This window comes from Trichechus manatus, unplaced genomic scaffold (genome assembly GCF_000243295.1).
Source record: "Trichechus manatus latirostris isolate Lorelei unplaced genomic scaffold, TriManLat1.0 scaffold00067, whole genome shotgun sequence".
In the NCBI taxonomy this organism is placed as follows: Eukaryota; Metazoa; Chordata; class Mammalia; order Sirenia; family Trichechidae; genus Trichechus; species Trichechus manatus.
This window is the reverse complement of record NW_004444003.1, coordinates 1653363-1679183: the sequence shown is the minus strand read 5'-3', so window position 1 is coordinate 1679183 and position 25821 is coordinate 1653363. Positions and strand designations below refer to the sequence as shown.

At 38.4% G+C, this 25821-nt stretch overlaps 1 protein-coding gene across 1 annotated transcript; it reads left to right on the top strand.

The window, feature by feature from the left end:
- On the top strand, positions 1-25821 carry OLAH (oleoyl-ACP hydrolase). Its single transcript, XM_004379727.2, has 7 exons — positions 1-32; positions 10494-10624; positions 14636-14774; positions 19430-19529; positions 20438-20607; positions 25171-25256; positions 25597-25821. Exons 1-7 carry the CDS (start codon positions 1-3, stop codon positions 25737-25739), a joined length of 801 nt encoding a protein of 266 aa, XP_004379784.1. The 3' UTR covers positions 25740-25821.

Genomic DNA, 25821 nt, shown 5'->3' with positions numbered 1-25821 from the left:
ATGGAGGAAAGGGACAAAGCCGGGAAAGCCAGGTAGGTCACCACTTTTGAATTGGTTCGCCTTGCCATAACTATTCGTTGTGCAATATGGTATTACCTGGTGGTGTTTTTGAAGTGAAATTATAAATCTATGTCTTGGCCGAAGCACTCACGTGGATTTGGAAAGGTGAAGTCAAGGTTCAATTTACAAACTAAAGTGAAGAAAAGTTTCAGGTCCTTTACTCTGATCCAAAGCTTCCCAGATATGATCCTCAATTTCTGCCATTTAGCAGTTTGCTTGAACACTGATGCTGAATCTATGGGGAAAAGGTTGATTTGGGAAATAGCTTTTAAGAATAACTAGATTTGGGTTCTAATTCCTGATTTGTCACTAACTGGTTGGGTGACCTTGGACAGATAATGTATATCCCTGAGTCTCAGTTTCTTCAACTGTCAAATAGGAATAATGGGCAACATTTATTAGTGCTTAGTGTATGCCAAAAACTATGTGAAGCGTTTTTGGTACAGCTAATTGTCACAACTACCTTGTTGGGAAGATACTATTATTGCCCCCATTTTACAGATGAGAACACTGAGACTTTCAAGCACTCGAGTAATTTGCCTAGTGTCACATAGTAAGGGAGGGAGCCCAGATTTGAACCCAGGTGTCGTTTCCACAGCTCATGTTCATAATCACTAAGTTGTAATAGTGGGTTAAATGATTTCTCTGACAACTCTTAACTCTAAAATTTTTGAGTTCTATTATTTAACTCAAAAAAAACAAAGAAGGAGGAGATAAGGAGACGTGATTTCAGGTAGAAGCCAGGCTTCAACCTGGAGAACTGGCTGCCCCGAGTGAGGTCAGTTTAACATTGGTCTTTGATTCTTTCTCTGGGTGGAGGGAAGAGATTGGGTGGATGAGGAGATTGAGAGCAGTTCTACTAACTGTCTAGGCTCAGTATTGATGGGCACTACCCTACCCAGCCCTACCCTCTGTGAGAGGTAAGCAATGGGTTCACTGTGCGGTGTAGGCATCCCGTTGGTATTGGTTCTGAGGACGCACTGGGTTCTGACACTGCTTTAAATAAGAGAAAGGCATCTGCTATCCCACCCTCAATCCAAAGGAAGAAGGTTTTACCTTTGAAACTAATGATCAAAAGTCCTGCACCTAATTTTGCACTCATAATTTTATATTCTTTTTCTTAAAGAATATGCCAACTCTGCAAATTGCATAGCCTTCAGGTACTGCAAAACCCGTGTCCACCCTTGTCCTAACACATTTTTTGTTTACTAAAATGCAAATAATTTAAATAGATTGAAGTTGGGCTTCCTGACTTTAAAAATATAGAACCTTTTTAAAGAATAATATATTTTTTAAAATAATATTTAATTGTGTTTTTGGTGAAAGTTTACACAGCAAGTTAGGTTCCCATTTAACAATTTCTATACAAATTGTACAGAGACATTGGTTATAATATTTAATTGTGTTTTTGGTGAAAGTTTACACAGCAAGTGAGGTTCCCATTTAACAATTTCTATACAAATTGTACAGAGACATTGGTTACATTTTTTACCATGTGTCAAGATCCTCATTATTTCTGTTCTGGTTGTTTCATTTCCATTAATCTAGCTTTCCCTGTCCCACCTTACCTTCTCATCTTTGGTTTAAAGTAAATGTTGACCATTTGTCATATAGATGATTTTTTAAAGGAGTACAATACTCACAGCTGATATTGTTTATTTTATGAGCCAATCTGTTATTTAGCTGAAAGGTGACCCCCAAGAGTAGTTTCAGTTCAAAGTTTAAAGGGTATCTCAGGGTGATAGTCTCGGAGGTTTCTCTAATCTTGACTTTCTAAGAATTTGAGTTTTGTTCTACATTTTCCTCCTGTTGTATGAGAGTCGATCTATTGTGTTCCTGATCAGAATGGTCAATAGTGGCAGCTAAGCACCATCTAGTTCTTCTGGTCTCAGCATAGATGTGGCCATGGTTCGTGTAGGCTATTAGTTCTGTAAACTAGTTTCTTCTTTGAGTTTTTAGTTTCCTTCTTTCTCTTTTGTTCCAGATGAGTAGAGATACAATAGCTAAGCTGTATACAATAGCTGTATCTTAGATGGCCACTTGCAAGCTTTAAAGACCCCAGATGCTGCTTACCAATCTAGGATGTAGAACATAAACTTTATGAACTATATTACGCCAATTGACCAAATTGTGCCATGAGACTATGGTCCTAAGCCTTCAAACCCACAAGGTGTTTGGTTATGTCCGAAGAAGTATCTGTAACCATGCCCCCTATGTGCGTTACTATATACATATGAATATATATGCAACACACATCTATGTGTATATACATATGCCTGTAGATACACCTATACATGCACGCGTATATATGCACGTGTCTATGTATACACATATATGCATACATACCTACCTATGTAACCACACACACAGTTTTTTGTTGTTCTTGCTATTGTTGCAAAATTATATATATTATAGTATTTACTGTTATAGCATTTACCAAAAACATCCCTTATTCTTGTGCACTTCTTAGTGACATCACTTACCTTGATCAAGTTGTGCACACTTCACCTACATTTGGTGTTACTTTTCCCGTCACTGAAAATAACAAGTGTCTAGTATCTAAAGAGTGATTCCCACTCCTCCCCCTCCCATCCTTGGTAACCACCAACAAATGTTGGCTTCTGTATGTGTACCTATTCTTGTTTTTTATAAAAGTGAGATGATACTGTATTTGTCCTTTTGTGATAGACTTATTTCACTTAGCATAAAGTCCTCCAGATTCCCCCACATTATAATATATAATGCACCACAAAAAAAAAAGCACACAAAATGCAGTCCCACTCTTAGGAATATATCTTAGAGAAATAAGAGCCGTCAAACGAATAGACATAGGCACACCCATATTCATTGCAGCAGTGTTCACAATAGCAAAAAGATGGAAACAACCTAGATGAATGGATAAACAAACTATGGTACATACACACAATGGAGTATTATGCAAAGAACAATGATGAATCTGTGAAGCATCTCATAATGTGGATGAAACTGGAGGACATTATGCTGAGTGAAATAAGTCAATCACAAAAGGACAAATATCGTATGAAACCTCTACTATAAAAACTCATGAAAAAGTTTACACACAAAAAGAAACAATCTTTGTTGGTTATGAGGGATGGGAGAGGGGGGACTAAATAGACACCAGATAAGTGGTAACTTCGGTGAAGGGTAAGACAATACCCAATACTGGGGAAGCTAGTACAACTTGTACAAGGAAAGGTCATGAAAGCTCCATAGACACTTCCAGACTCCCTGAGGGACTGAGTTGCTGGGCAGAGGGCTGTGGGGACAATGGTCTCCAGGAACATCTAGCTCAATTGGCATAACACAGTTTATAATACATTCTACCTTGGTGAGTAGTGTCTGGGGTCTAAAAAGCCTGTGAGCAGCCATCTAAGATACTCCACTGGTCTCACCCCTTCGAGAGCAAGGGTGAATGAAGAGAACAAGATACAAGGAAAAGATTAGTCCAAAGGACTAATGGACCACAGCTACCAAGACCTCCACAAGACTGAGTCCAGCATAGCTAGATGGTGCCTGGATACCACCACTGACTGCTCTGACCGGGATCACAATAGAGGGTCCTGGACAGAGCTGGAGAAGGATGTAGAACAAAATTCTAACACACAAAAAAAGACCAGATTTACTGGCCTGACAGATTGGAGAAACCCCAAAAGTATAGCCCCTGGATACCCTTTTAGCTCAGTGGTGAAGTCACTCCCAAAGTTCACTGTTCAGCCTGGGATTGGACAGCCTCATAAAAGAAAATGGGACTAACGAGGCACAGCAGTCCAGGGATAAGGACTAGAAGGCAGGAGGGGACAGGAAAGCTGGTGGTAGGGAACCTGAGTTTGAGAAGGGACAGTGTTCACATGTCGTGGGGTTGTTAACCATTGTCATAGGGCAATATGTGTACTGTTTAATGAGAAACTATTTGTTCTACAAACCTTCATATAAGGTACAAAAAAAAAAAAAGAATTATCTATTTGAGATCAAATTGACAACAGCAACTCAAAAGGTTTGATGGGAAGCCTAGGCGGGCAGTGAGTTGAAGATAATGGTGATGGAATAATTTGGAAAAGACTAGTGAGAATAGCAGAACAACTGGAAGAATGTAATCGATGTCACTGAATCGTACATGTAGAAACTTTTGAAATGGTGTAACTTTGGCTATGTATATTTTCACCAAAAAAAAGGTACTCCAAGGTCGAGAATGGAGAGTGTTAACATGTCGTGGAGTTGTTAACCAATATCATAAAACAATAAGTGTACTGACTGTTTAATGAGAAACTATTCTGTAAACCTTCATCTAAAGTACAACAAACAAAATAAGGAAAAAAAAAAGATCCATATGCACTGGAGTAGAATGTATACTGTGCTGTTTTCGGGTAGAGTGTTCTGTATATGTCTGTTAAGCCTAATTGGTTTATAGTGTCATCCAGGTTCTCTGTTTCCTTGTTGTTCTTCTTTCTGAATATTCTGTCCAGTGTTCAAAGTGGTATATTGACGTCACCAACTATTATTGTAGTACTATCTATTTCTCCCTTCAATTCTATCAGGGTTTGCTTTATATATTTAGGTGCCCTGATGTTGTGTGTATATATATTTATGATCATTAAATCTTCTTGATTAATTGACCCTTTTATCAATACATAGTATCCATCTTTATCTCTTCTGACAGATTTTGTCTTAAGGCCTACTTTGTCTGGTATTAAGATTGCCACCCCAGCTCCCTTTTGGTTATTATTTGCATGGAGTATTTTTTCCATCCTTTTACTTTCAACCTATTTGTGTCCTTGGGTTTAAAGTGTGTCTGTTGTAAACAGCATGTAGTTGGATTTTTTTTTTAAAAAATCCATTCTATCACTCTCTGCCTTTTGATTGGAGCATTTAGTCCATTCACATCCACTGTAATTACTGATAAGGAGTGATTTACTTCTGCCATTTTATTTGATTTTTGTGTGTTAAGCCTCTTTTGTCTTTGTCCTTTAGTAGTGCTTGCTTTTGTGTTTTGTTGGTTTATTATACTAAGCCTTTTAGATTCCCTTCTCCTTTCCTTTTGTGTATGTTTCGTATATGTTTTCTCAGTGGCTACCATAAATATTACATTTAAGAGCTTATATTTATAACATTCTAGATTAAGTTGGTACCAACTTAACTTCAGTAACGTACAAGAAAGTCTATGTCTATACCATTCGTCTCCTCTCCCTTTTGTTGTTATCACTAATTATGTCTGCATATTTCATGTGCCCTGTAACATAATTTTATCCTTGCCTTTTATATATTTGTTATTAAAAACTGTGACGGACAAAGCATTTAGAATTACCAGGCGTGATACCTTACTACTAGCCCTTATATTTGTCCATGCATTTCCCTTTATTAGGGATCTTTCTTTTTATGTACAGCTTTGAATTATTTTCTAGTGTCTTTACCCTTACATCCACAGAACTCTCATTAGTATTTTTTGTAGGGCCAGTCTTGTGGATACGAACTCTCTCAGCTTTTGTTTCAATTTCACCCTCATTCTTGAATGATAGTTTCACTGGATATAGTGTTCTTGGGTGATAGTTTTTTTTTTTCTTTCAGCACTTTACATATATCATTCCATTGTTTTCTGGCCTCCAGTATTTCTGAGAAAAAAAAATTGGCATTTAATCTTATTGGGGATCCTTTGTATGAGACTCTTTGCTTTTTTCTCACTGCTTTCAGGATTCTCTGTATCTTTAATTTTTGAGAGCCTAACTATGGTGTGTCTTGGTGTAGATCTCTGGGTTTATCCTGCTTGGCATTCCTGGAGCTTCATGGATTTGTAGATTCATGTTCTTCATTAGACTGGGGAAATTTTATTTCATTATTTCTTCAGATATTCTTTCTGTCCCTTTTTCTCTCTTATCTTCTACTGGAATTCCCGTGATGCATGTATTAGGCCTCTTATTGTCCCATAATTCCATTAAACTGTGCTCAGCCTTCTTGAGACTCTGTTCTTGTTGCTCTTCAGCATCTGTGATTTTAACTATCTTATCCTTGAATTCACTGATTCTTTCTTCTGCCTGATTAAATGTGTTGGTAAGTCCTTCTATTGTGTTTTCCATTTCAGTTATTGTCCCTTTCAATTGGAATATTTCTTTTTAGTTCCTCATTTTGTTCTTGCATTGTTTTCCTTGTTTCTTTTAGCTCTCTGTCTATGTATTCCCTTAGTTCTTTAACTATGTTTAATATTGTTGTATTATATTCTTCCTTTTTTCATTATTTGATCATCCCTAGATGTGCTTTCATTCCCTTTGTCATGTCCATTTGGATGGAGCATTGTTTCTCTGTTCTTGGTGTCTCTTGTGATTTTTTGTTGAGGCATTGGAATTTTTGAGACTGTTAACTTTCTCAGTTTTCCCCAATATTTGGTATTTTTGCCTGGCTACTTTCTGCAAGAAACTCATGCTGCAGTCAGGTCAGTGGACAGACTGGTGAAATATCATGTACTAATCAATCTGTCCACCAAGGGACACAGTTCCCTCTTCTGGTTATTACTCGCTTTCCTTCTCTGTTTCTGCAATCATGTTTTCAGTTAGAAAACCTACACCCAGAAAGCCCCCTTTGGGTCTGGGTGTCGCTCTCCAGTTTTGCCCATGGTTTCCTTCCCTCCTCTGTGGGGGCTGCTTATATCTGAGCTGGCATTCAGGGGAAGCAGAGGCAGACTTTCCTCTGTTTCAGGAGGAGGAGGGGCTGGCACTCCCCAGAAGGGCCTCTGAAAGATCTGTCTTGTTGGTCTCAGAGCCCTGTGGTGATTGGGGGAGCAGTCTCCACTTAGGTGACCTACCTCCTGACTCCACTGTTAGGAACCTTCTCTAGGAGTTTGTGTCAGTCCAGCAGCTGACAGTTATCGGTTGGGGGAGGGGTAGTTACACTCTGAATGGACCCCGAAGGAGGTCTGCCTTGTTGCTATCAGAGACCACCCCATAGCATTTTGGCTGTGGGTTTAGCCTCCACTCAAGATGCATGCTTCCTAGCACGGAGTACACAGCAGCTTCAGTCAGCAGTGCCAATTGTAAGGGGGAGCAGACAGACCAGAACTGACTCCTCAGGAGGTCTGTCCTGTTAGTTTCAGAGGCTTGAGCTATGACGTGTGTAGGGAGGCAGTTAGAGTGTTGACTCTGAGAGCAGACTTCACTGCATGGGCCTTCTGTAGCAATGCTAAATAGGCTTGCAACAGACACTGTCTTGGTGGGGGAGGTTCTGGCACACTCCAAATGGGCCCCCAGGGAGGTCTGCCTTGATTTTAGGGCAGAAGCTTGGGGACCTGTCTCTATGTTCAGTCAGGGGCTGTGGTGGTTAGAGAAGCAAGGTCTTTTTCTGGGGCCACTACCCCAGTTCAGAGCAACCAGCAGGCCTGTGTGACTCGAGGAGGGGCAAGGATGGTGGGAGAAGCGATTTTGCTGCCATACGTGACTTGTTGTTGATTTGTTGATTCTTGCCTGTCTGCAATTCCCACTGCTTTCCTCTGCTCCCCGATTCAGAATCCTTCAAAGGCAAGCACCATTTCCTTGTGTTTCTTGTTGTATTTGTAGGGGAGGGTTGGAACAATGGCTTGTTTACACCACCGTCTTCCCAGAATTCTTCTCTTCATTATTCTTTATGGCTGCAAAGTATTCCATTGTATGTACGTACCACATTTTGTTTATCGATTCATCCGTTGACAGGTAGTTAGGTTGTTTCCATCTTTTTGCTGTTGTGAATAGTGCTGTAATGAACGTAGGTGTGCATATGTGTTTGTGCCTTTAGTATTAGATCTGTAGGGTATATACCTGTCTTCGTTATCTAGTGCTGCTATAACAGAAATACCACAAGTGGGTGGCTTTAATAAACAGAAACTTATTTTCTCATAGTTTAGGAGCCTAGAAGTCCAAATTCAGAGCACCAGCTCTAGAGGAAGGCTTTCTCTCTCTGTGGTCTCTGGAGGAATGTTCTTGTCTCTTCAGCTTCTGCTTCTTGTTTCCTTGGAGAGCTCCATGTGTCTTGACATCTGTCTTTCCCCATCTCTGCTTGCTAGCTTGCATTTAATCTCTTTTATATCTCAAAAGGAAACCCTGGTGGTGTAGTGGTTAAGAGCTACACTGCTAACCAAAAGGTTGGCACTTTGAATCCACCAGGTACTCCTTGGAAACTCTATGGGGCGGTTCCACTCTGTCCTATAGGGTCACTACGAGTCAGAATCAACTCGACAGCAATGGGTTTAGTTTTTTGGTTTTTTATATCTCAAAAGAGATTGACTCAAGATACACCTTACGTTAATCCTGTCTCATTAACATAACAAAGACAATCCATTTCCAAATGGGATTATAATCAGAGGCATACAGGTTTCGACTTACAACACATGTATTGAGGTGGGGGGACACAGTTCAATCCATAACAATACCTAGAAGTGGGATTATTGGATCATAAGGTAGTTCTATTTCTAGTTTTTTTAAGAAAGCGTCATAGTGTTTTCTATAGTGGCTGTACCATTTTACAATCCCACCAGTAGTGGATAAGGGTTCCAATCTCCCCGCACCCTCAACAACATTTGTTGTTTTCTGTTTTTTGTTTTTTTTTTTTAATCAGTGCCATTTTAGTAGGGTAGAGATGGTATCTCACTGTTGTTTTAATTTGCATCTCTCTAATGGCTAATGATTGCGAGTATCTTTTCATGACTTTGTTGGCTGCTTGAATGTCCTCTTTGGTGAAATGTCTGTTCATGTCTTTTGACTATTTTTTAATTGTGTTATTTGTCTTTGTGTTTTTGAGTTGTTGAAGTTTTTATGTATTTTAGAGATTAGACCCTTATCAGATATGTTGTTTCTGAGGATATTTTCCCAGTCTGTAGGTGTCTTTTTACTCTTTTGATAAAGTCTTTTGATGAGCATAAGTATTTAATTTTTATGAGATCCCAGTTATCTAATTTGTCTTCTGCTGTTTGTACATTTATAGTTGTGTTTGGAATTGTTTTAAAGAAATATTATTGAATTCAGGTTAATTTTTCTATACTCTTCAATAACTCGAAAAATGAGGCTCTGAAAAGTCACCTATTTGCTCTGTAGTTTTTATTCCAAAACTCTGTAGTTTCTAGGCTCTGTTGAAGGTTCTTACACTCCTTGATAAATGACTCTAGACTTCTTTCAAAGAGATGGTGAGTACCTAGGAAATTTTCATTTGGGACTAATCTATATCAATGAATTTGTTGAGGACGGTGTTGGTTAGTGGGAAAAAGCCTTCAGTATGAATGCTCCTCTTCAAAAGAAAAAAATAAAATCAGCCCTTTTTGCTTTTGTCTTTAAGCTAGCAATTATTAACATACGTGTTCGAATACAAGGCAAGAAATTTTTCTTCAGATATTATTTTTCAGGAAATGATTTATACTCAAGTTCTTATAAAGTCTCTCATTTTATTTTGAAACTCAGTGTCCTCTTTAGAGAAAATGTGTTAATCTGACAAGATCTTAATAAGTGGTAGCTTTGAATGTTTATAGTGATCAACTGACAAGACTGGTACTTTAAAAAAGGAGGAAGGATATTATTATTCTAGAGTTTATGACCTCATATTTGGAAGGATTGTGTATCTTTCTAAACAATTTAATAATCAATTTGAAAACTCGCTGTGTTTAAATTATGAAGAATGCAATATGTACATATAGAATGAATTTTCTTTTTAAAAAAACTATCCTAATATTAAGGTTACTGGGTGGTGCAAATGGTTTGCACTTGACTACTAACCAAAATGTTGGCAGTCTGAATCCACCCAGTGACACTGCAGAAGAAAGGCCTGGCAACCTACTTCTGTTAAGATTACAGCCAAGAAAACGTTATGGAGTGCAGTTCTACTCTGAAATACATGGGGTCACCATGAGTCATAACTGATTCTATAGCTTTTTTTTTTTTTTTGGTTTATCCTAATATTAGGTGAATGGGTACTTGGATCTTGGACTAAAATTTCCAGTGACAGCCTTATATGGAGCTTTAAAAAGTACTATATATCAAACATTCAGAAGGAAGTGAGAATTACATACTCTGGAAAACTTTTAGATGACCCAAAAAAAGTGGCTCTAGTGATGATGAAGACACTGATATTGAAGCTGCTCATGAAGTGTTTGGATAAAACTATTCCCTGAATTGTGAAAAATGAGGAAAAAGCAATTTCTAAATTAACATTCATATGATAAAACATTTTAAATGTGTATATGAAATGTATTTATTAAATGCTATATATAGATACTTGATTTTATCTACAACCCTAAAAGTTATATACTCAAATTGTCAAAAACAAAATTAAAAAAAAAAAACTTTTTTCATCTTTCTTACTGGAAAAATTTACCAACCAGTTTATATTTGAGCATATGATCTTTATAATTACTAAAGATTTTCATTTAAAAATGCCTAATATTAAATATATTTGAATTTTCTCCGTAGGAATGGAAAGGTGGTAAACTGCTTATACCAAAACCCAAATGCAATTTTTAGACTAATTTGCTTTCCCTGGGCAGGAAGTGGCTCCATTCATTTTGCCAAATGGGGCCAAAAGATTCATGCTTCACTGGAAGGTAAGTTAATTTTCATAACCATCTAAGCAGCTTATAAAGTCAGATAACATGCACATGTAGTAATTTGAAGCATGGTAAAGATTTCCCTGCTGGTAGGTAATTTACCATAATTAGTATTCAAAATTGTTCTTCAGTAAGGTAATTTTTATATATCTAAAGAAAGAAATTGTGTTACTTTTATTTCATCATTGAGAGTAGTTTCGTTAAGAGTCCTTTCAGGAGATGGCATTCCAACCCTTGACTTATTTTTAATGTAATTAGTGATATGGTTGAATTGATGTCTTCTGTCATGAAATTTGTTTTCAATTTGTCCCATTTGTTGTTTGTTCGATTTTTCTTTTTTGCATGGAGTATTTTTAAAAATGTTTTGTTCATCTCCACTATTGCCTTATTAGCTATAGCTCTTTGTTTTATTGTTTTAGTAGTTGTTCTAAAATTTACAATATGCATTTTTAACTTATCACAGTCTGCCTTCAAATAATATTATACCATTTGACGTAAAATTTAAGAAATTTACAACATTGTACTTAATTATTTCTCCTCTCCTGTCATTTAGCTATCATCATACATTTTACTTCTATGGTTCTTTTGCTTTCTTTCTTTTTTCTTTTTTTTTTTGCTTTGAATAATCAATTGTCTTTTAAAAAATGAGAAAAAAATATTCTATAGTTATCCACATTTTTATCATTTTTGGCCCTCTATCTTTGTCTAGATCTGAGTTTCTATCTGGAATCATTTTCCTTCAGTCTCAGTTCTCTTAGCAAACTGAAACTGTATTTTACCCTCATCATATATTTGAAATAAAAATATTTTATCCAGCCTTATGATTTTAGGTTGACTGATTGCTTTATGTTTCATCACTCTGAAGATGCCATTCCATTGTCCTCTGACTTGCATCATTTTTTATAAGAACCCAGCAATATTATTTACTTTGTAAGCAATTGGTTTTCTTTCTCTGACTGATTTTTAAGATCATCTCTTTATTACTGGTTTTTAGCAATTTGATTATGATACACCTTGCTGTGGTTATCATGCTTGGGATTCATTGAGGTTTTAGGCTCTGCAGATTTAGAATTTTTATTAAATTTGGAAAATCTTCAGTCATTATATCTTCAATTTTTTTTTCTACCTCTCCCCTTCCTCTATTTCTTGGATACTAATTAAACAGCCTCACTCAGTCGGTGGCATTTGTTCCTGACACCTTGGCTGCAACAGCGGGGGCTACTCCCACACCTCCCCACAATCATTGCTGTGTTTGAGCCCATTTTTGCAGCCGCTGTGTCAGTCCATCTCATTGAAGGTCTTTCTCTCTTTCGCTGACCCTGTACTTTACCAAGTACAATATCCTTCTCCAGGGACTGGTCCCTCCTGATAACGTGTCCAAAGTACATGACACGAAGTCTCACAATTGTAGCTTCTAAGGAGCATTCTGGCTGTACTTCTTCCAAGACAAATATATTTGTACTTATGGCAGTCCATAGTACATTCAATATTCTTTGCCAACACTGTAATTCAAAGACATCAATTCTTCTTCAGTCTTCCTTATTCATCATTCCGCTTTCACACGCATACGAGGCGATTGAAAATAACATGGCTTGGGTCAGGCGCACCTTAGTCCTCAATGTGACATCTTTGCTTTTAAACACTTTGAAGAGGTCTTTTGCAGCAGATTTGCCCAGTGCAATATGTTGTTTTATTTCCTGACTGCTGCTTCCTTGGGGGTTGTTTGTGGATCCAAGTAAAATGACAACTTCAATCTTTTCTTCGTTTATCATGATGTTGCTTATTGGTCCAGTTGTGAGGATTTTTGTTTTCTTTATGTTGAGGTGTAATCCATACTGAAGGCTGTAGTCTTTGATCTTCATCAGTAAGTACTTTAAGTCCTCTGCACTTTCAGCAAGCAAGGTTGTGTCATTTGCATAATGCAGGCTGGTAACGAGTCTTCCTCTAATCATGATGCTGTGTTCTTCTTCATATAGTCCAGCTTCTCAGATTATTTGCTCAGCATACAGGTTGAATAAGTATGGTGAAAGGATACAACCCTGACACACACCTTTTCTGATTTTAAACCACGAAGTATTCCCTTGTTCTGTTCTGACGACTGCTTCTTGGTCTATGTACAGGTTCCACATGAGCACAATTAAGCGTTCTGGAATTCCCATTCTTCGCAATGTTATCCATAATTTGTTATGATCCACACAGTTGAATGCCTTTGCATAGTCAACAAAACACAGATAAACATCTTTCTGGTATTCTCGCTTTCAGCCAAGATCCATCTGACATCAGCAGTGATATCCCTTATTCCATGTCACTTTCTGAAATCGACTTGAGCTTCTGGTGGTTCCCTGTCTATTTACTACTGCAACCATTTTTGAATTATCTTCAGCAAAATTTTACTTGCGTGTGATATTGACATTGTTTGATGTTTTCCCCATTCTTGGATCACTTTTCTTTGGAATGGGCACAAATATGGATATGTTCGGGTCAGTTGGCTAGAGGCTGTCTTCCAAATTTCTTGGCATAGACGAGAGAGAACTTCCAGCGCTGCACCCATTTGTTGAAACATCTCATTTGGTATTCTGTCAGTTCCTGGAGCCTTGTTTTTTGCCAATGCCTTCAGTGCAGCTTGGACTTTTTCCTTCAATACCATCAGTTCTTGATCATATGCTACCTCCTGAAATGGTTGAACATCGACCACTTCTTTTTGGTACAGTGACTCTGGGTATTCCTTCCATCTTCTTTTGATGCTTCCTGCATCATTCAATGTTTTGCCAGTAGAATCATTCAATATTGCAACTTGATGCTTGAATTTTTGTTTCAGTTCTTTCAGCTTGAGAAATGCTGGGCATGTTTTGGTTTTCTAACTCCAAGTCTCTGCACATTGCATTATAGTACTTTTCTTTGTCTTCTCAGGCTTCCCTTTGAAATCTTATGTTCAGCTCTTTTACTTCATCATTTCTTCCATTCACTTTAGCTACTTTGTGTTCAAGAGCAAGTTTCAGAGTCTCTTCTGACATCCATTTTGGTATTTTCATTCTGTCCTGTCAATGGCCTCTTGCTTTCTTCATGTATTATGTCTTTGATGTTCTTTAAAGTGTTAAAAAGCAAAGATATCACTTTGAGGACTAAGGTGTGCCTGACTCAAGCCATGGTATTTTCAATCACCTTGTATGCATGCAAAAGCTGGACAATGAATAAGGAAGACTGAAAAAGAATTGATGTCTTTGAATTATGGTGTTGATGAATAATAATGAATATACCATGAACTGCCAGAAGAACAAACACATCCGTCTTGGAAGAAGTACAACAAGAATGCCCCTTAGAAGTGAGGATGGCGAGACTTACTTCGGACATGTTATCAGGAAAGACCAGACCAGAGTCAGATTAACCAGTAAGGAAGGTACACATAGGCTTACATTAAGCAAGGTACACACCGGATTATTTGTATTTACTTACTATAGTGCACAGTTTCACATGGGTTTCACTATATGTTTGATGCTTATTGGGTAATCCACTCCTGGACCCAGTCCCTGGAGTAGGACGTCATGCTTAGTAAAGGAGAAGGTTAACAGAATAAAAAGGAAGACCCACAATGAGATAGATTGACACAGTGGCTGCAACAATGGGCTCAAACATAGCAGCGATTGTGAGCATGACGCAGGACCAGGCAGTATTTCATTCTGCCATACATGGGGTTACTATGAGTCAGAACTGACTCGATAGCACCTAACAACAACAACAAGACATAGAAGTCTTCAACAACATGAAATATTGTCAACTTGTTCTCCAAAGGAATTGTAATGATTTATACCATAGCAGTGTATAAAACTGGCTATTGCTCTGTATTCTGGACAGTATTTTTATCACCAAACTTTTCAATTTTTGCCAATTGGTGCATGAATTTATCATTTGTTTCTTTCAAATTGCTCACATCATGGTAGTATAAGCCCTTTTAGAACATCACAGTATCTCACTGTCTGCATGTACTAACTTGAGTTTCTCGATCTCCAGTGCACTCCATAAGGCTTGCTGGAAGAGAAAGTCGATTTGAAGAACCTTTTGCAAGTGACATCTACGATGTAGCTGATGAAATTGCTTGTGCTCTGCTGCCACTCCTCAAGGATAAACCATTTGCATTTTTTGGCCACAGGTATATAAAATCTGCTTTAAAAGACATTTTGGGATGTTTCTTCAATCAAGAGTCCATGGTTAATGTTGTTCTTTGTGCCTTGTGAGATGCATACTTTTTGATTGGGTTACACTGCTTCACCACTGATTAAGGGAGTGATTGATTAACTATGGTTAGAGCTGTTCTCAAACAAGAAAGTCAGACAGGGAGAAATTGTGCAACAGGGTCCATAAAGACCTAAATACCAGGTGATGGGATTAATTGAAATTCTTCCCTAAGGAGTGTGTAAATCCTGGGCTCTTCTTAGTATCTTCTCGCTAGAAAATAGTCCCAGCATGTTGGGTCATTATGACCTGTCACAACTCTTACAATTAGCTAGTTTGTATAGTAATTAGACCTTTTAGGCAAAAAATCAAGACTTATAAAACCAAACTCTAACAGCAACACATTTATATTTAAAATTAAAAATGAAATAATCAGTCATGAAAGGACAAATATTGTATGACTCCTCTTATGTGAAATATCTAGAATGGGCAAATGTATACAGACAAAGGTTGATTAGGGGTTACAAGGGGTAGATGGGAGGGAGAGGGAGTAATGGGGACTCATTGGTTAGGGGACACTGAGCTTCTGTTAAGGATGGTGGAAAAATTTGGAGGCAGATAATGGTGATAGTTCCACAATGTGATGAGTACAATTAATGTCACTAAAGTACATGTGAAGACTGTTGAAATGACACATATTATGTTACATATATATTTACCACAATAAAAACAAAACAAGTAACTAAAAAAGTTATACAGATAGTATATATTTCTCAAGCTAGGTTGTATGTTGAGGTAGGCCATGAACCCTGGGGTTCTGATTACCTCTTACCAGGGTGTAACTTTGGGTAAGTGCCTTGGGCTCTCTGAGTCAGTTTCCTCCTCTATAAAGCTAGAATAACAATAGTTCCTATCTGTGAGGATTAAAACAATGATCATAAATTACTTGGTATATGGTAACGACTCAGTAAACGTTGGCTAAAATATAATAATTATGAATATAGTCAAGCAAAAATTGAAAAATAAAAGTATCCATCATCGCACCACCCAGATAAAGATCCTTTAAACTTTTGATGTGGTCCCATAGTATTTTTACATGATGGGATCCTATTTTATCTGAAGTCCTAATTTACCTGACTTTTTTCACTTATTGTTGCTATGGACATCTTTTACAGCATATAAGTATACATTGCTTCAAAATTTGTTTTATTAATATCCTTTTGTGGACATAAGAGTTATTTCTATCTTTTTCTGTTATAAACAACATTTCAATGAGCATCCTTGTAGAAAACTTAGTCTACATCACTTGTAAGTTTCTTAGGATAACTTCCCAGAATTTAGTTAAATGACATGTACATTGTTAAAGTTCTTGGTACATATTTCCAAATTACCTACCAGCTTACACTGCATCAGCAGTGAACACAGGACTGAGTTTCCATTTTTCTCATTAGATGTATAAATACATAACTTACAAGTGAATAACCTCTGGCAATATTGTCTACATGATATATACCAGCAGTTTACAAACTTTTTTGTTTCAGGACCACTTTATACTATTAAAAAGCATAGATGACCTCAAAAAGTTTTGGTTTATGCTTGTCTACATTTACCATATTAAAAAATAAAGCTAAGAAAAGTTAAAGATATTTAGTTATTAATTTATCTAAAATTACAATAATATGCCCACTATATGTTACATAAATAATATCATTTGTGGGAAAAATTTTTCCAAAAAAGATTTTAGTGGGTAGAGTGGCATCATGTTACACTTTTGCATATCTGGTTAATGTCTGACTTAATGGAAGATGGCTATGTTCTATGTCTGCTTCTGCATTCAAACAGTTGCAATACTCCATGTCATGCAGCTTCTGGAAAACTGAACTGTGCACTGAGTGTGGAAAGGCAATTAACTTCTTGTTATTATTATGAAAAATAGTTTTGACCTCATGGACCCCTTGAAAGGATTTTAGGAACCACCAGAGAGTCCTCAGACCACACTTTGAGAACTGGTGGTACATAGTATCAAAGAAATCATGATATACATCTTTAAGGAAGAAAAGAAAATTTAAATTAATTTCAAGACATTGTGGAAATCAGTACTAAATCATAGGTTGAAGTCTAGGGTATCTTGATATATTTTTTATGCTGATATGAATCATGACAACTCAGAGGTAAATCCATCCAGCTGTGGTCAGCTAATCTTTGACAAAGGACCAAAGTCCACTAAATGGGGTAAAAGACACTGTTTTTAACAAATGCTGCTGGCAAAACTAGATGTCCATCTGTTAAAAAAAAAATGAAACAGGACCCATGCCTCACACCATACATAAAAACTAACTTAAAATGTATCAAAGACCTACATATAAAACCTAAAACAATAAAGATCATGGGAAAAATATTAGGGACAATGCTAGGGGCCCTAAAGCATGGCAGAAATACAGTATAAACCATAACTGACAATGCACAAACACCAGAAGATAAGCTAGATTACTAGGAGCTTCTGAAAATTAAACACATATGCTCATCAAAAGACTTCATCGAAAGAGTAAAAAGAGAACCTACAGACTGGGAAAAGATGTTCGGCTACCACATATCCGATGAGGGTCTAATCTCTAAAATCTGTAGAATATTTTAACACCTCAATAACAAAAAGACAAATAACCCAATTAAAAAATGGGCAAAGAATATGAACATACAGTTCACCAAAGAAGACATTCAAGCGGCTAACAGACACATGAGGAAATTAGCCTTTAGGGAAATGCAAATCAAAACTGCAATGAGATACCATCTCACCCATCACTACTGACACGAATCAAAAAAACAGAAAATAACAAATATTGGAGAGGTTGCAGGGAGATTGGAGCTCTTAGACACTGCTGGTGGGAATGCAAAATGGTACAACCACTATGGAAAATGATATGGTGCCTCTTTAAAAAGCTAGAAATAGAAATACCATATGATCTAGCAATCCCACTCCTAGGAATGTATCCTAGAAAAATAAGAGCCTTCACACGAATAGACATATGTACACCCATGTTCATTGCAGCATTATTTACAATAGCAAAAAGATTGAAACAACCTAAGTGTCCATCAACAGATAAATGGATAAACAAACTATGGTACATACACACAATGGAATACGACACAAAGATAAAGAACAATGATGAATCCATGAAACATCTCACAACGTGGATGAATTTGGAGGGCATTATGCTGAGTGAAATAAGTCAATCACAAAAGGACAAATATTGTATGAGACCACTATTATAAAAGCTTAAGAAAAGGTTTACAAACAGGGAAAAAAAATCTTTGATGATTACGTGTGAGGGGATGGGTGGGCAGGGAAAATCACTAACTAGAGAGTAAACAAGTGTTAACTTTGGTGAAAGGAGAGACAACACATAATACAGGTGAAGTCAGCACAACTTGACTAAGGAAAAGCCATAGAAGCTTCCTAGACACATCCAAACACCTTAAGGGACTGAGTTACTGGGGCTGAGGGCTGAGGACCATGGTCTCAGGGGGCATCTAGGTCAACTGGCATCTCATAGTTCATAAAGAAAATGCTCTACATCCTACTTTGGTGAGTAGCATCTGTGGTCTTAAAAGCTTGCGAGCAGTCACCTAAAATACATCCATTGGTCCCATCACATTTGGAGCAAAGGAGAATGAAGAAAACAAAAGACACAGGAAAACATTAGTCCAAAGACTAATGGACTACATGAATCACAGCCTCCCCCTGCTTGAGCCCAGAAGAAATAGATGGATCCGGCTACCACCACTGACTGCTCTGACAGGGATCACAATAGAGGGTTCTGGACAGAGTGGGAGAAGAATGTAGAACAAAATTCAAATTCACAAAAAAAGGCCAGGCTTACCTGGTCTGACAGAGACTGGAGGGACCCCTGAGACTATGGCCCCCAGACACCCTGCTAACTCAGAACTGAAGCCACTCCTGAAGTCCACCTTTCAGCCAAAGATTAGACAGTCCCTGGAGACAGACATCATGCTTGGTAGATTAGAGGGTCAGTGATAAAGAGGAAGACCCTCCACAAGATGGGTTGATACAGTAGCTGCAACAATGGGCTGAAGCATAACAACGATTGTGAGGATGGTGCAGGACCAGACAGGGTTTCGTTCTGTTGTACATAGGGTCTCTATGAGTTGGAACTGACTTGACGGACCTAACAGCAACAACATAAAGCAAACAATAACACATGAGGAACGTGCTTCTTAGTTCAGTCAAGTATAGGAGACCTAATGGGCAACTCCTGCCCACAAGCAAAGACAAGAAGGCAGGGATGGACAGGAAAACTGGACAAATGGACATGGGAAACCTGGAGTGTAAAGGGACAAGGGGGAGAGTGCTGCCACATTGTGTGGTTTGCAACCAATGTCACAAAACAATTTGTGTATAAATTTTTGAATGAGAAACTAATTTGCCCTGTAAACTTTCACCTAAACACCATAAAAAATACCTTTTACAAATAGATTGGAGTTATTAGTCGACTAGAATATGTTTTTCTTTTCACTATTTCATGGCACTGCTGTTTAGAATACTTGTTGGCTTAGGGTGGATTATCATGAGTTTTGCTGAACAGTTATTATTATGTTTTTCTTTCCTGAATTTAGCATGGGATCCTATATTGCCTTTACGACTGCACTACATCTAAAAGAAAAACATAAGCTAGAACCAATGCATTTCTTTGTGTCAAGTACACCTGCTCCTCACGTAAGTAATGTATTTTTCCTTAGGTAGGAGGTTGAGAGGAGGGAGATGGGAAAAAAAATATCAAGTCCTTATTTTACTAGGAGTCCCTGGGTGGCACAAACAACCAGCTACTGACCAAAAGATTGGCAGTTCAATTCCACCCAGAGGCATCTTGGAAGAAAATCGTGATGATCTAATTTCCCAAAATCAGCCATGGAAACCCTATGGAGCACAGTTCTACTCTGACATACACAGGGTCACGGAAAGTCAGAATCGACTTGACAACGACTGGTTTTTTATTTTGTTATCTGGTGAACGTTTGTCCAGGGTGGGGCCAATGGCAGGGGTGTAACTTGGTAATGAAGAGTCCCTCAGACCTCTTTCAATATCACCATCTCTTCATTTCTCCGAAATTCACTTTGATTGTTCACTAGTCCTTGTCTGCACTGCCCCTGGCACCTGCTAGCTAATACTGACCATAAGCGCTTTTTCTTTCATCCTGGGTCAGCTGGGAGCTTAGTCAACTTTCAGTAAAGTAACTGGAGAAGAGCCGGGAAAGAATCCTGGAAACCTCAAGAGGGGGCAGTGTATAACATTTTCTGAAAGAACCTGAGTTTATAAACCCAGTGCTGCTGTTCAGCTCCTTTTCCTCCTACTCTTTTGATCTCCCTCTCCTAATCTGAAGAAGATCCTGATTGATCTGGGAATCTAAGTCTAGACTGCCTTTTTTGGTGGCATGATGACCCTGGCACTGCTGAGGAACTTTCTTCTCCCTGTTTTTAAAAAGAAATAGGTCTCCCTTAAAACCTGCAGATAAGAAAGTCCACTTCCTAACCTCAATTTAATGACTTTTCCTTAGATAGATAGTTTTCAGTTTATGAACAAGTGCATGATATGAAATTTTAGGCCTGTGTTGTTAATGTTTCAAGTCAAAGTTCCGGCCTCGCATTCCAGAAGGAAAAGAAATAACAGAAGAAGCGGTTAGTCATTTCCTCCTGAGTACTGAAACTACTATCAAAAATTTTATTGACAACGAGGAGCTTTTTCAACAACATGTTCCCATACTGCTGGCAGATTTTCGCATGATTAGTAATTTTATGTAAGTAACTAAGACAAGTTTTTTTTTATGATTATCTATAGAAATATGTAGATTGGCAGTTCTCTGAGTCTACATGTACCAGATGACAACATTCTAGGAGTTAGATTTCATTTCCTTTGGGGCCACCTATAATATTTGTACTGGCTTAAAATTCCACCTAGTGGAGTGTTGGCACAGAAATTGTATTTATAAAAGGTGAATAGAGCATATTTTTCTTTAAAATATGTATATATAGAGCAACACACATTTTTTAAAATCATGTAATAAATATTTCTTGAATGAATTAATGCCAAAGAATTCTCATCTTCTTAGAGGGGTCAGCAGAAGTAGATAACCACTTGTTGGAAGTCTTCTTTCAGAACTTTAAAATGAATTAAGTGTGGAGGTGAACCAGGGAAGGAGGAGTGGTTTGCTAGGTTTGCTTTTTGGGAATTTCGTCCCAGAACTCATTTTGTTCCATGGTACCTGCCCATTCCTTTGTCTTGTGGGATGCCTGGATTGATGCTTAATTCATCTGGTAGGACTGAAGTCCTAATACTCTGTAAAGCCTTCCCCAATAATCTAAACCCACAAATGGCTCTTCTTATTCTAACTGCCCCATAGCATTTATTGTGAGGTCAGCAATTGGCCTTTAGTCACCCTTATATACTGCCATGTATTTCTTCTGTTTTGCCTGGTCCTTGTCACCTCAGTATAAATTCTTTGAAGGCAGATGCTTGGTCCTATGCTTCTTTTATTTCCTCAACAGAGCCTGGAACTGGGCATGTGGGTCTCCATGGACAGTACTTGTTAATAGAAGTTTATACAAATAGCCATAAAAAGTGGAGCAGACTTGAAGCACCTTGAGAATAGAGACAATCCCATTCATCTTTGACACTTCCCTCCATTGACTACCGCTCTCCAATGTATCCCTAAATCCAGTCACCTTTACCACCTAAATCCCAAGTCTGTCCATATCTCTCCATCTCCATCCCAACCATGTTCACCCATATGTAATTTTCAGAAGCCAAACTGTCTTGTGTGTCTGGCTTAGCACAAACACCATTCTGATATCCAAAAATAAGCCAAATCACTATGGACATTCAACGGAATAATACATGTAAAATGTGTTTTGTTTTAATAATTAAGCCTTGCACGTGATTAAACATGTAACCTCTAGAGTCCAATTACCAGGACCAGAACCCTCTGCCTGCAGCTAACTAGCAGTGAGATTCTGAGCAACTTTCTTTAACAGTTTGTCTTACTATCAAAGAAAGGGATAATAGCAGTAACTCCCTGAAGAATTAAGTGAGATCATGGTTAGTAAAGGGTTTGGCACGTACAAACTACAAGCAAATTTTTTTCAGAACAAAACAAAAACCTCACTACTGAAAGCTCTCAAAAGAAACCTCCCAAAAACCAAAAATAAAAAACAAATCACTCAATGTAATATTTCGCTCATAGAATATAGAAAATCTTAACATTTTCACTCTCGGAACCAAATTGCGATATCCATAACTCTTAATTAGCTTCCTCTCTCCAGATTCCAAAAACTTTCCCAGAACCCAGCTTTCTAGACTCTTCTCCTCTCTTCTCACCTGCTCCTTTCCTGTTCTCAATCTGTTCTTCTGTCTTTACTCTTCCTTAGCTTTCAGCTCTTTCTAGTATAAGTAAGATCAGGCCTATAGAGCTTCTCTCAGTTCTTTTCCTCCCCCATTAACTACCAGTAAGGCTCAGAGCCTGGGGCCAAAATAGAAATCTGTGACAGGTAGAAAGTTCCAGAGGCCAAGGCTACTCCCAACTCATATAAGCTGTCCTCATCTCTTGCCTGGACTATTGCACTGTTCTCTCTTCTTCTGGAACTCTGATAACACACATTTAGGCTATTTGTTACTGTCCCACAGCTCTTGGAGGCTCTGTTCTTTTTGTTTTTTTCCCTTTGTATTTCAGTTTGGATAATTTCTATTGACTGTTTTCAGGTTCACTGACTCTTTGATCATCTGTGTCAAGTCTACTCATGAAGAGCTTGTCAAAGGAATTCTTTGTTTCTGTTGCGGTTTTAATGTTTAGCATTTCTATTTGACTGTTTCTTAGTTTTTGCCTTTCAACTGAAATTTTTCATTTGTCCATATATGTTGTCCACTTTTCCCCACTAAATCCTATAACATATTAATCATAATTATTTTACAGTGCTTGTTCTGTCAGTTCTAACATCTGGTGTATATCTAAGTCAGATTCGATTATTTTGTCTCTTTACGTTTTTTATTTCTTGCTTTCTTGTGTGTCTGGAAGTTTTCTATTGAAAGTCAGTCATGCATAAAACAGTAGAGATTGAAATAAACATTTTTTATGACTGATGATGACCACAGCTCTCCCTCTGTCAGGCCGTTAGTGTTGAGTCAATCGAGTCTAGAGTTGAGCTGGGTTTGGGTTTTGTTATTACTGTAGCGACCTTCAGTGTACCACAGCTTCAAATTCCTCTGGTGTCCCTATCTGTTTAGTATGGGGGCTGGGTTGACAGAGAAATTTTTCTCACTATTTCTGCTCCACCCTCATCTTTCAGTCTTGCCTGCGCACCTGATCCTCATAGCTGATTTCTCTCCATGCTCTTGCCCCTCCCCCATAGTAGATTGCTGTTCTCGTTCCTCAGTGTGTGTTAGCCTGGTGGGGTAGCACTGAAAACTCTTGGGTGTCCTAGTCAGTCTTACATTTCCTTCTTAGACAGGACCTCTGTGCCTAGGCTTTGGGGTGGGACTTTCTCAGCAGGCCTGCCCCTTCTCCCTGTTGCAACCACATTTTGTCTTGAAACTGTGATTGATCTTGTGTGGAAGTTTCCTGCCCATTCCCAGCAGTAGCTGACCTCTGCTTGGTTTTGGTATATAACTGTGGGTCCAGGAGAGTTTCCTACCCCTTCCCCAAGGATAGAGAGTTAATATTTTTATCCTTTCCCTGGCAATGGGTCTTCACTTGTGCCAGAGAGAGTTTGCTGCCCCTCCTCCAGCAGTTTAAGGCTTTTGCTTAATATGAGAGAAAGGTCTGGACAGGGGGCAGGCTTTCGTGCTTGTCCATATTGTTGTTGTTAGGTGCCATTGAGCCTATTCCCACTCATAGTGACCCCATGTGACAGAGTAGAACTGCTTCATAGAGTTTCCTAGGCTGTAATCATTATGGGAACAGGTCACCAGGTCTTTCTACCACAGAGCCTCTAGGTAGGTTCGAACCACCACCGTTTCAGTTAGCAGTGGAGCACTTAACCATTGTGCCACTATGGCTACTGCCCCATATTCTGCTCTCTCTGGCTTCCTGCCTTGCTCCTAATCTTTCTAGTGAGCCCTTATTGGAGGCCTATGGGAAAGAGCCTTCGAGTCAGTGTGAATTCCCTCTGTGTTTGGGGCCTCTGGCTATTCCAATCTGTCCCACCATCCCACACTTGGTCTCCAACAGTTTGTTAAAATTGTAGCTGATTCTTTTTTTAGATCTTTTGTCGTGGTTTCCTATTACTCCAAGGAAGACCAAAAATCCTTTACATGGCCTAGACTCGGCCCTTGCCTGCCTCTTCTACTTTAAGTTGCTCCAATACCCCCCCACTTCATTCTTTAAACAACAGCCATTGATTTAAGCTCATTCTATTCCCTCCTTCCCTCCTGCCTGTATCCCCTTTGCCAAGTTTTTTCCTATTCATTCAGATTTCAGACCCAACTCCATTTTCCCAGGGAAACCTTCCCCAACCCTAAACCTACCTTACCCTTCTGCCCAGTGTTCTCAAATCACCCAGGACTTGGTTACACTTACAAATCTCTCTAGTTGTCTGATTACTAATATCTCTGTTTCCAGGCAGTGTGTATGCTGCAGGTGGGCAGGGACTGTGTTTGTTTATCAATGTGTTCCTAGTGGCTAGAACAGCACCCAGCATCTACCTCAGTAAATATTGTTGTTGTGATTAAACTGAGAATAGATTTAAAAAAAAAACTCAGAGGCCCCGCTTGCTCAAACATTTCAACTCTCTGCTGGACCATGGAGAGCTGGGAAATACCAGAGAGGTAGTCATTTCTAAGGAGCCCTGGTGGCTCAACGGTTAAGCACTCAACTGCTAATCAAAAGGTTGGTGGTTCGAATCCACCCAGTGGCTCCACAGTAGAAAGATATGGTAATCTGCTCCTGTAAAGATTATAGCCTAGAAAACCTGATGGGGCAGTTCTGCTTTGTCACTTGGGGTGGCTATGGGTCAGAGTTGATTTGACAACACCCAACAACAACAGCAGTCATTTCTGGGGAACAACAGTTGGAAGTACTAGTTGTAACGGGCCTCACTCTGAGTTGGACTGCATACCCGGGAGCCATCTGCTGGCAACTTGTAGTGTTCCAGAAGTTAGATGGCCTTGGAAAATGGCCTGGACCACAGTGAGTCTCAGACAGGTTCTGATAGGTAACAGTGCCATTGATGAAAAAACGTTTGCATGGAAATCGCGAAAGAGAAAGAAATGAGGACACACCATGTTTCCTTTAAATGAAGTTACTAGGTTAAGAAAAGATTCTGAGACGTCAATTATGAAAAAGTATTAATGAGCTCTTTTCTGTTTACAGCTTTGATACTCCATTTGAGGCTGTTCTTTCTTGTGACTTATCGTGTTTTATTGGATCTGAAGACACAGCAGTAAAGGATTTGGAAGGTGAGATTATTTTGTTAGTTGGGGGTATATTATTGAAATATTTCTTCAATAGGGTTTAATTAATGTCAACTAGCAGTTACTATACGAATGGAAAACTGGCCCAAGTTTTATTCCACTGAAATGGAGAGGTGTTGGTTGTGCGCAAAATGAGAGAATGCATGTAATTCTGCTGTGTTCTGGTAGGTCTTAAAGACATTAAAAATACAGGACACATAGAACACGACACCTTGAAACTAATTCTACCACTAGGTGTCAGCTCTTAGAGAAATGATATGGGGAAGTAAATCTTTTGTTGTAGTTGGTATCACTTGTTATTAAATATACTGTTGTTTCTTTTTAGCCTGGAAAGATGTAACCACTGGAAGTTTTTATATGCACAGGCTTCCGGGAGATCATTTTTATCTTACAGAACCTTCCAATGAGACCTTCATCATGAACTACATAACCAAGTGTCTAGAACTATCCACACTTTCCTGTTATTAGATATTTTTCCTTTTGGTCTTAAAATAGTCAAAGCAATTACATGATATTCTTCTTAATTGTTCAGAAGTAGCTCATTAATTTT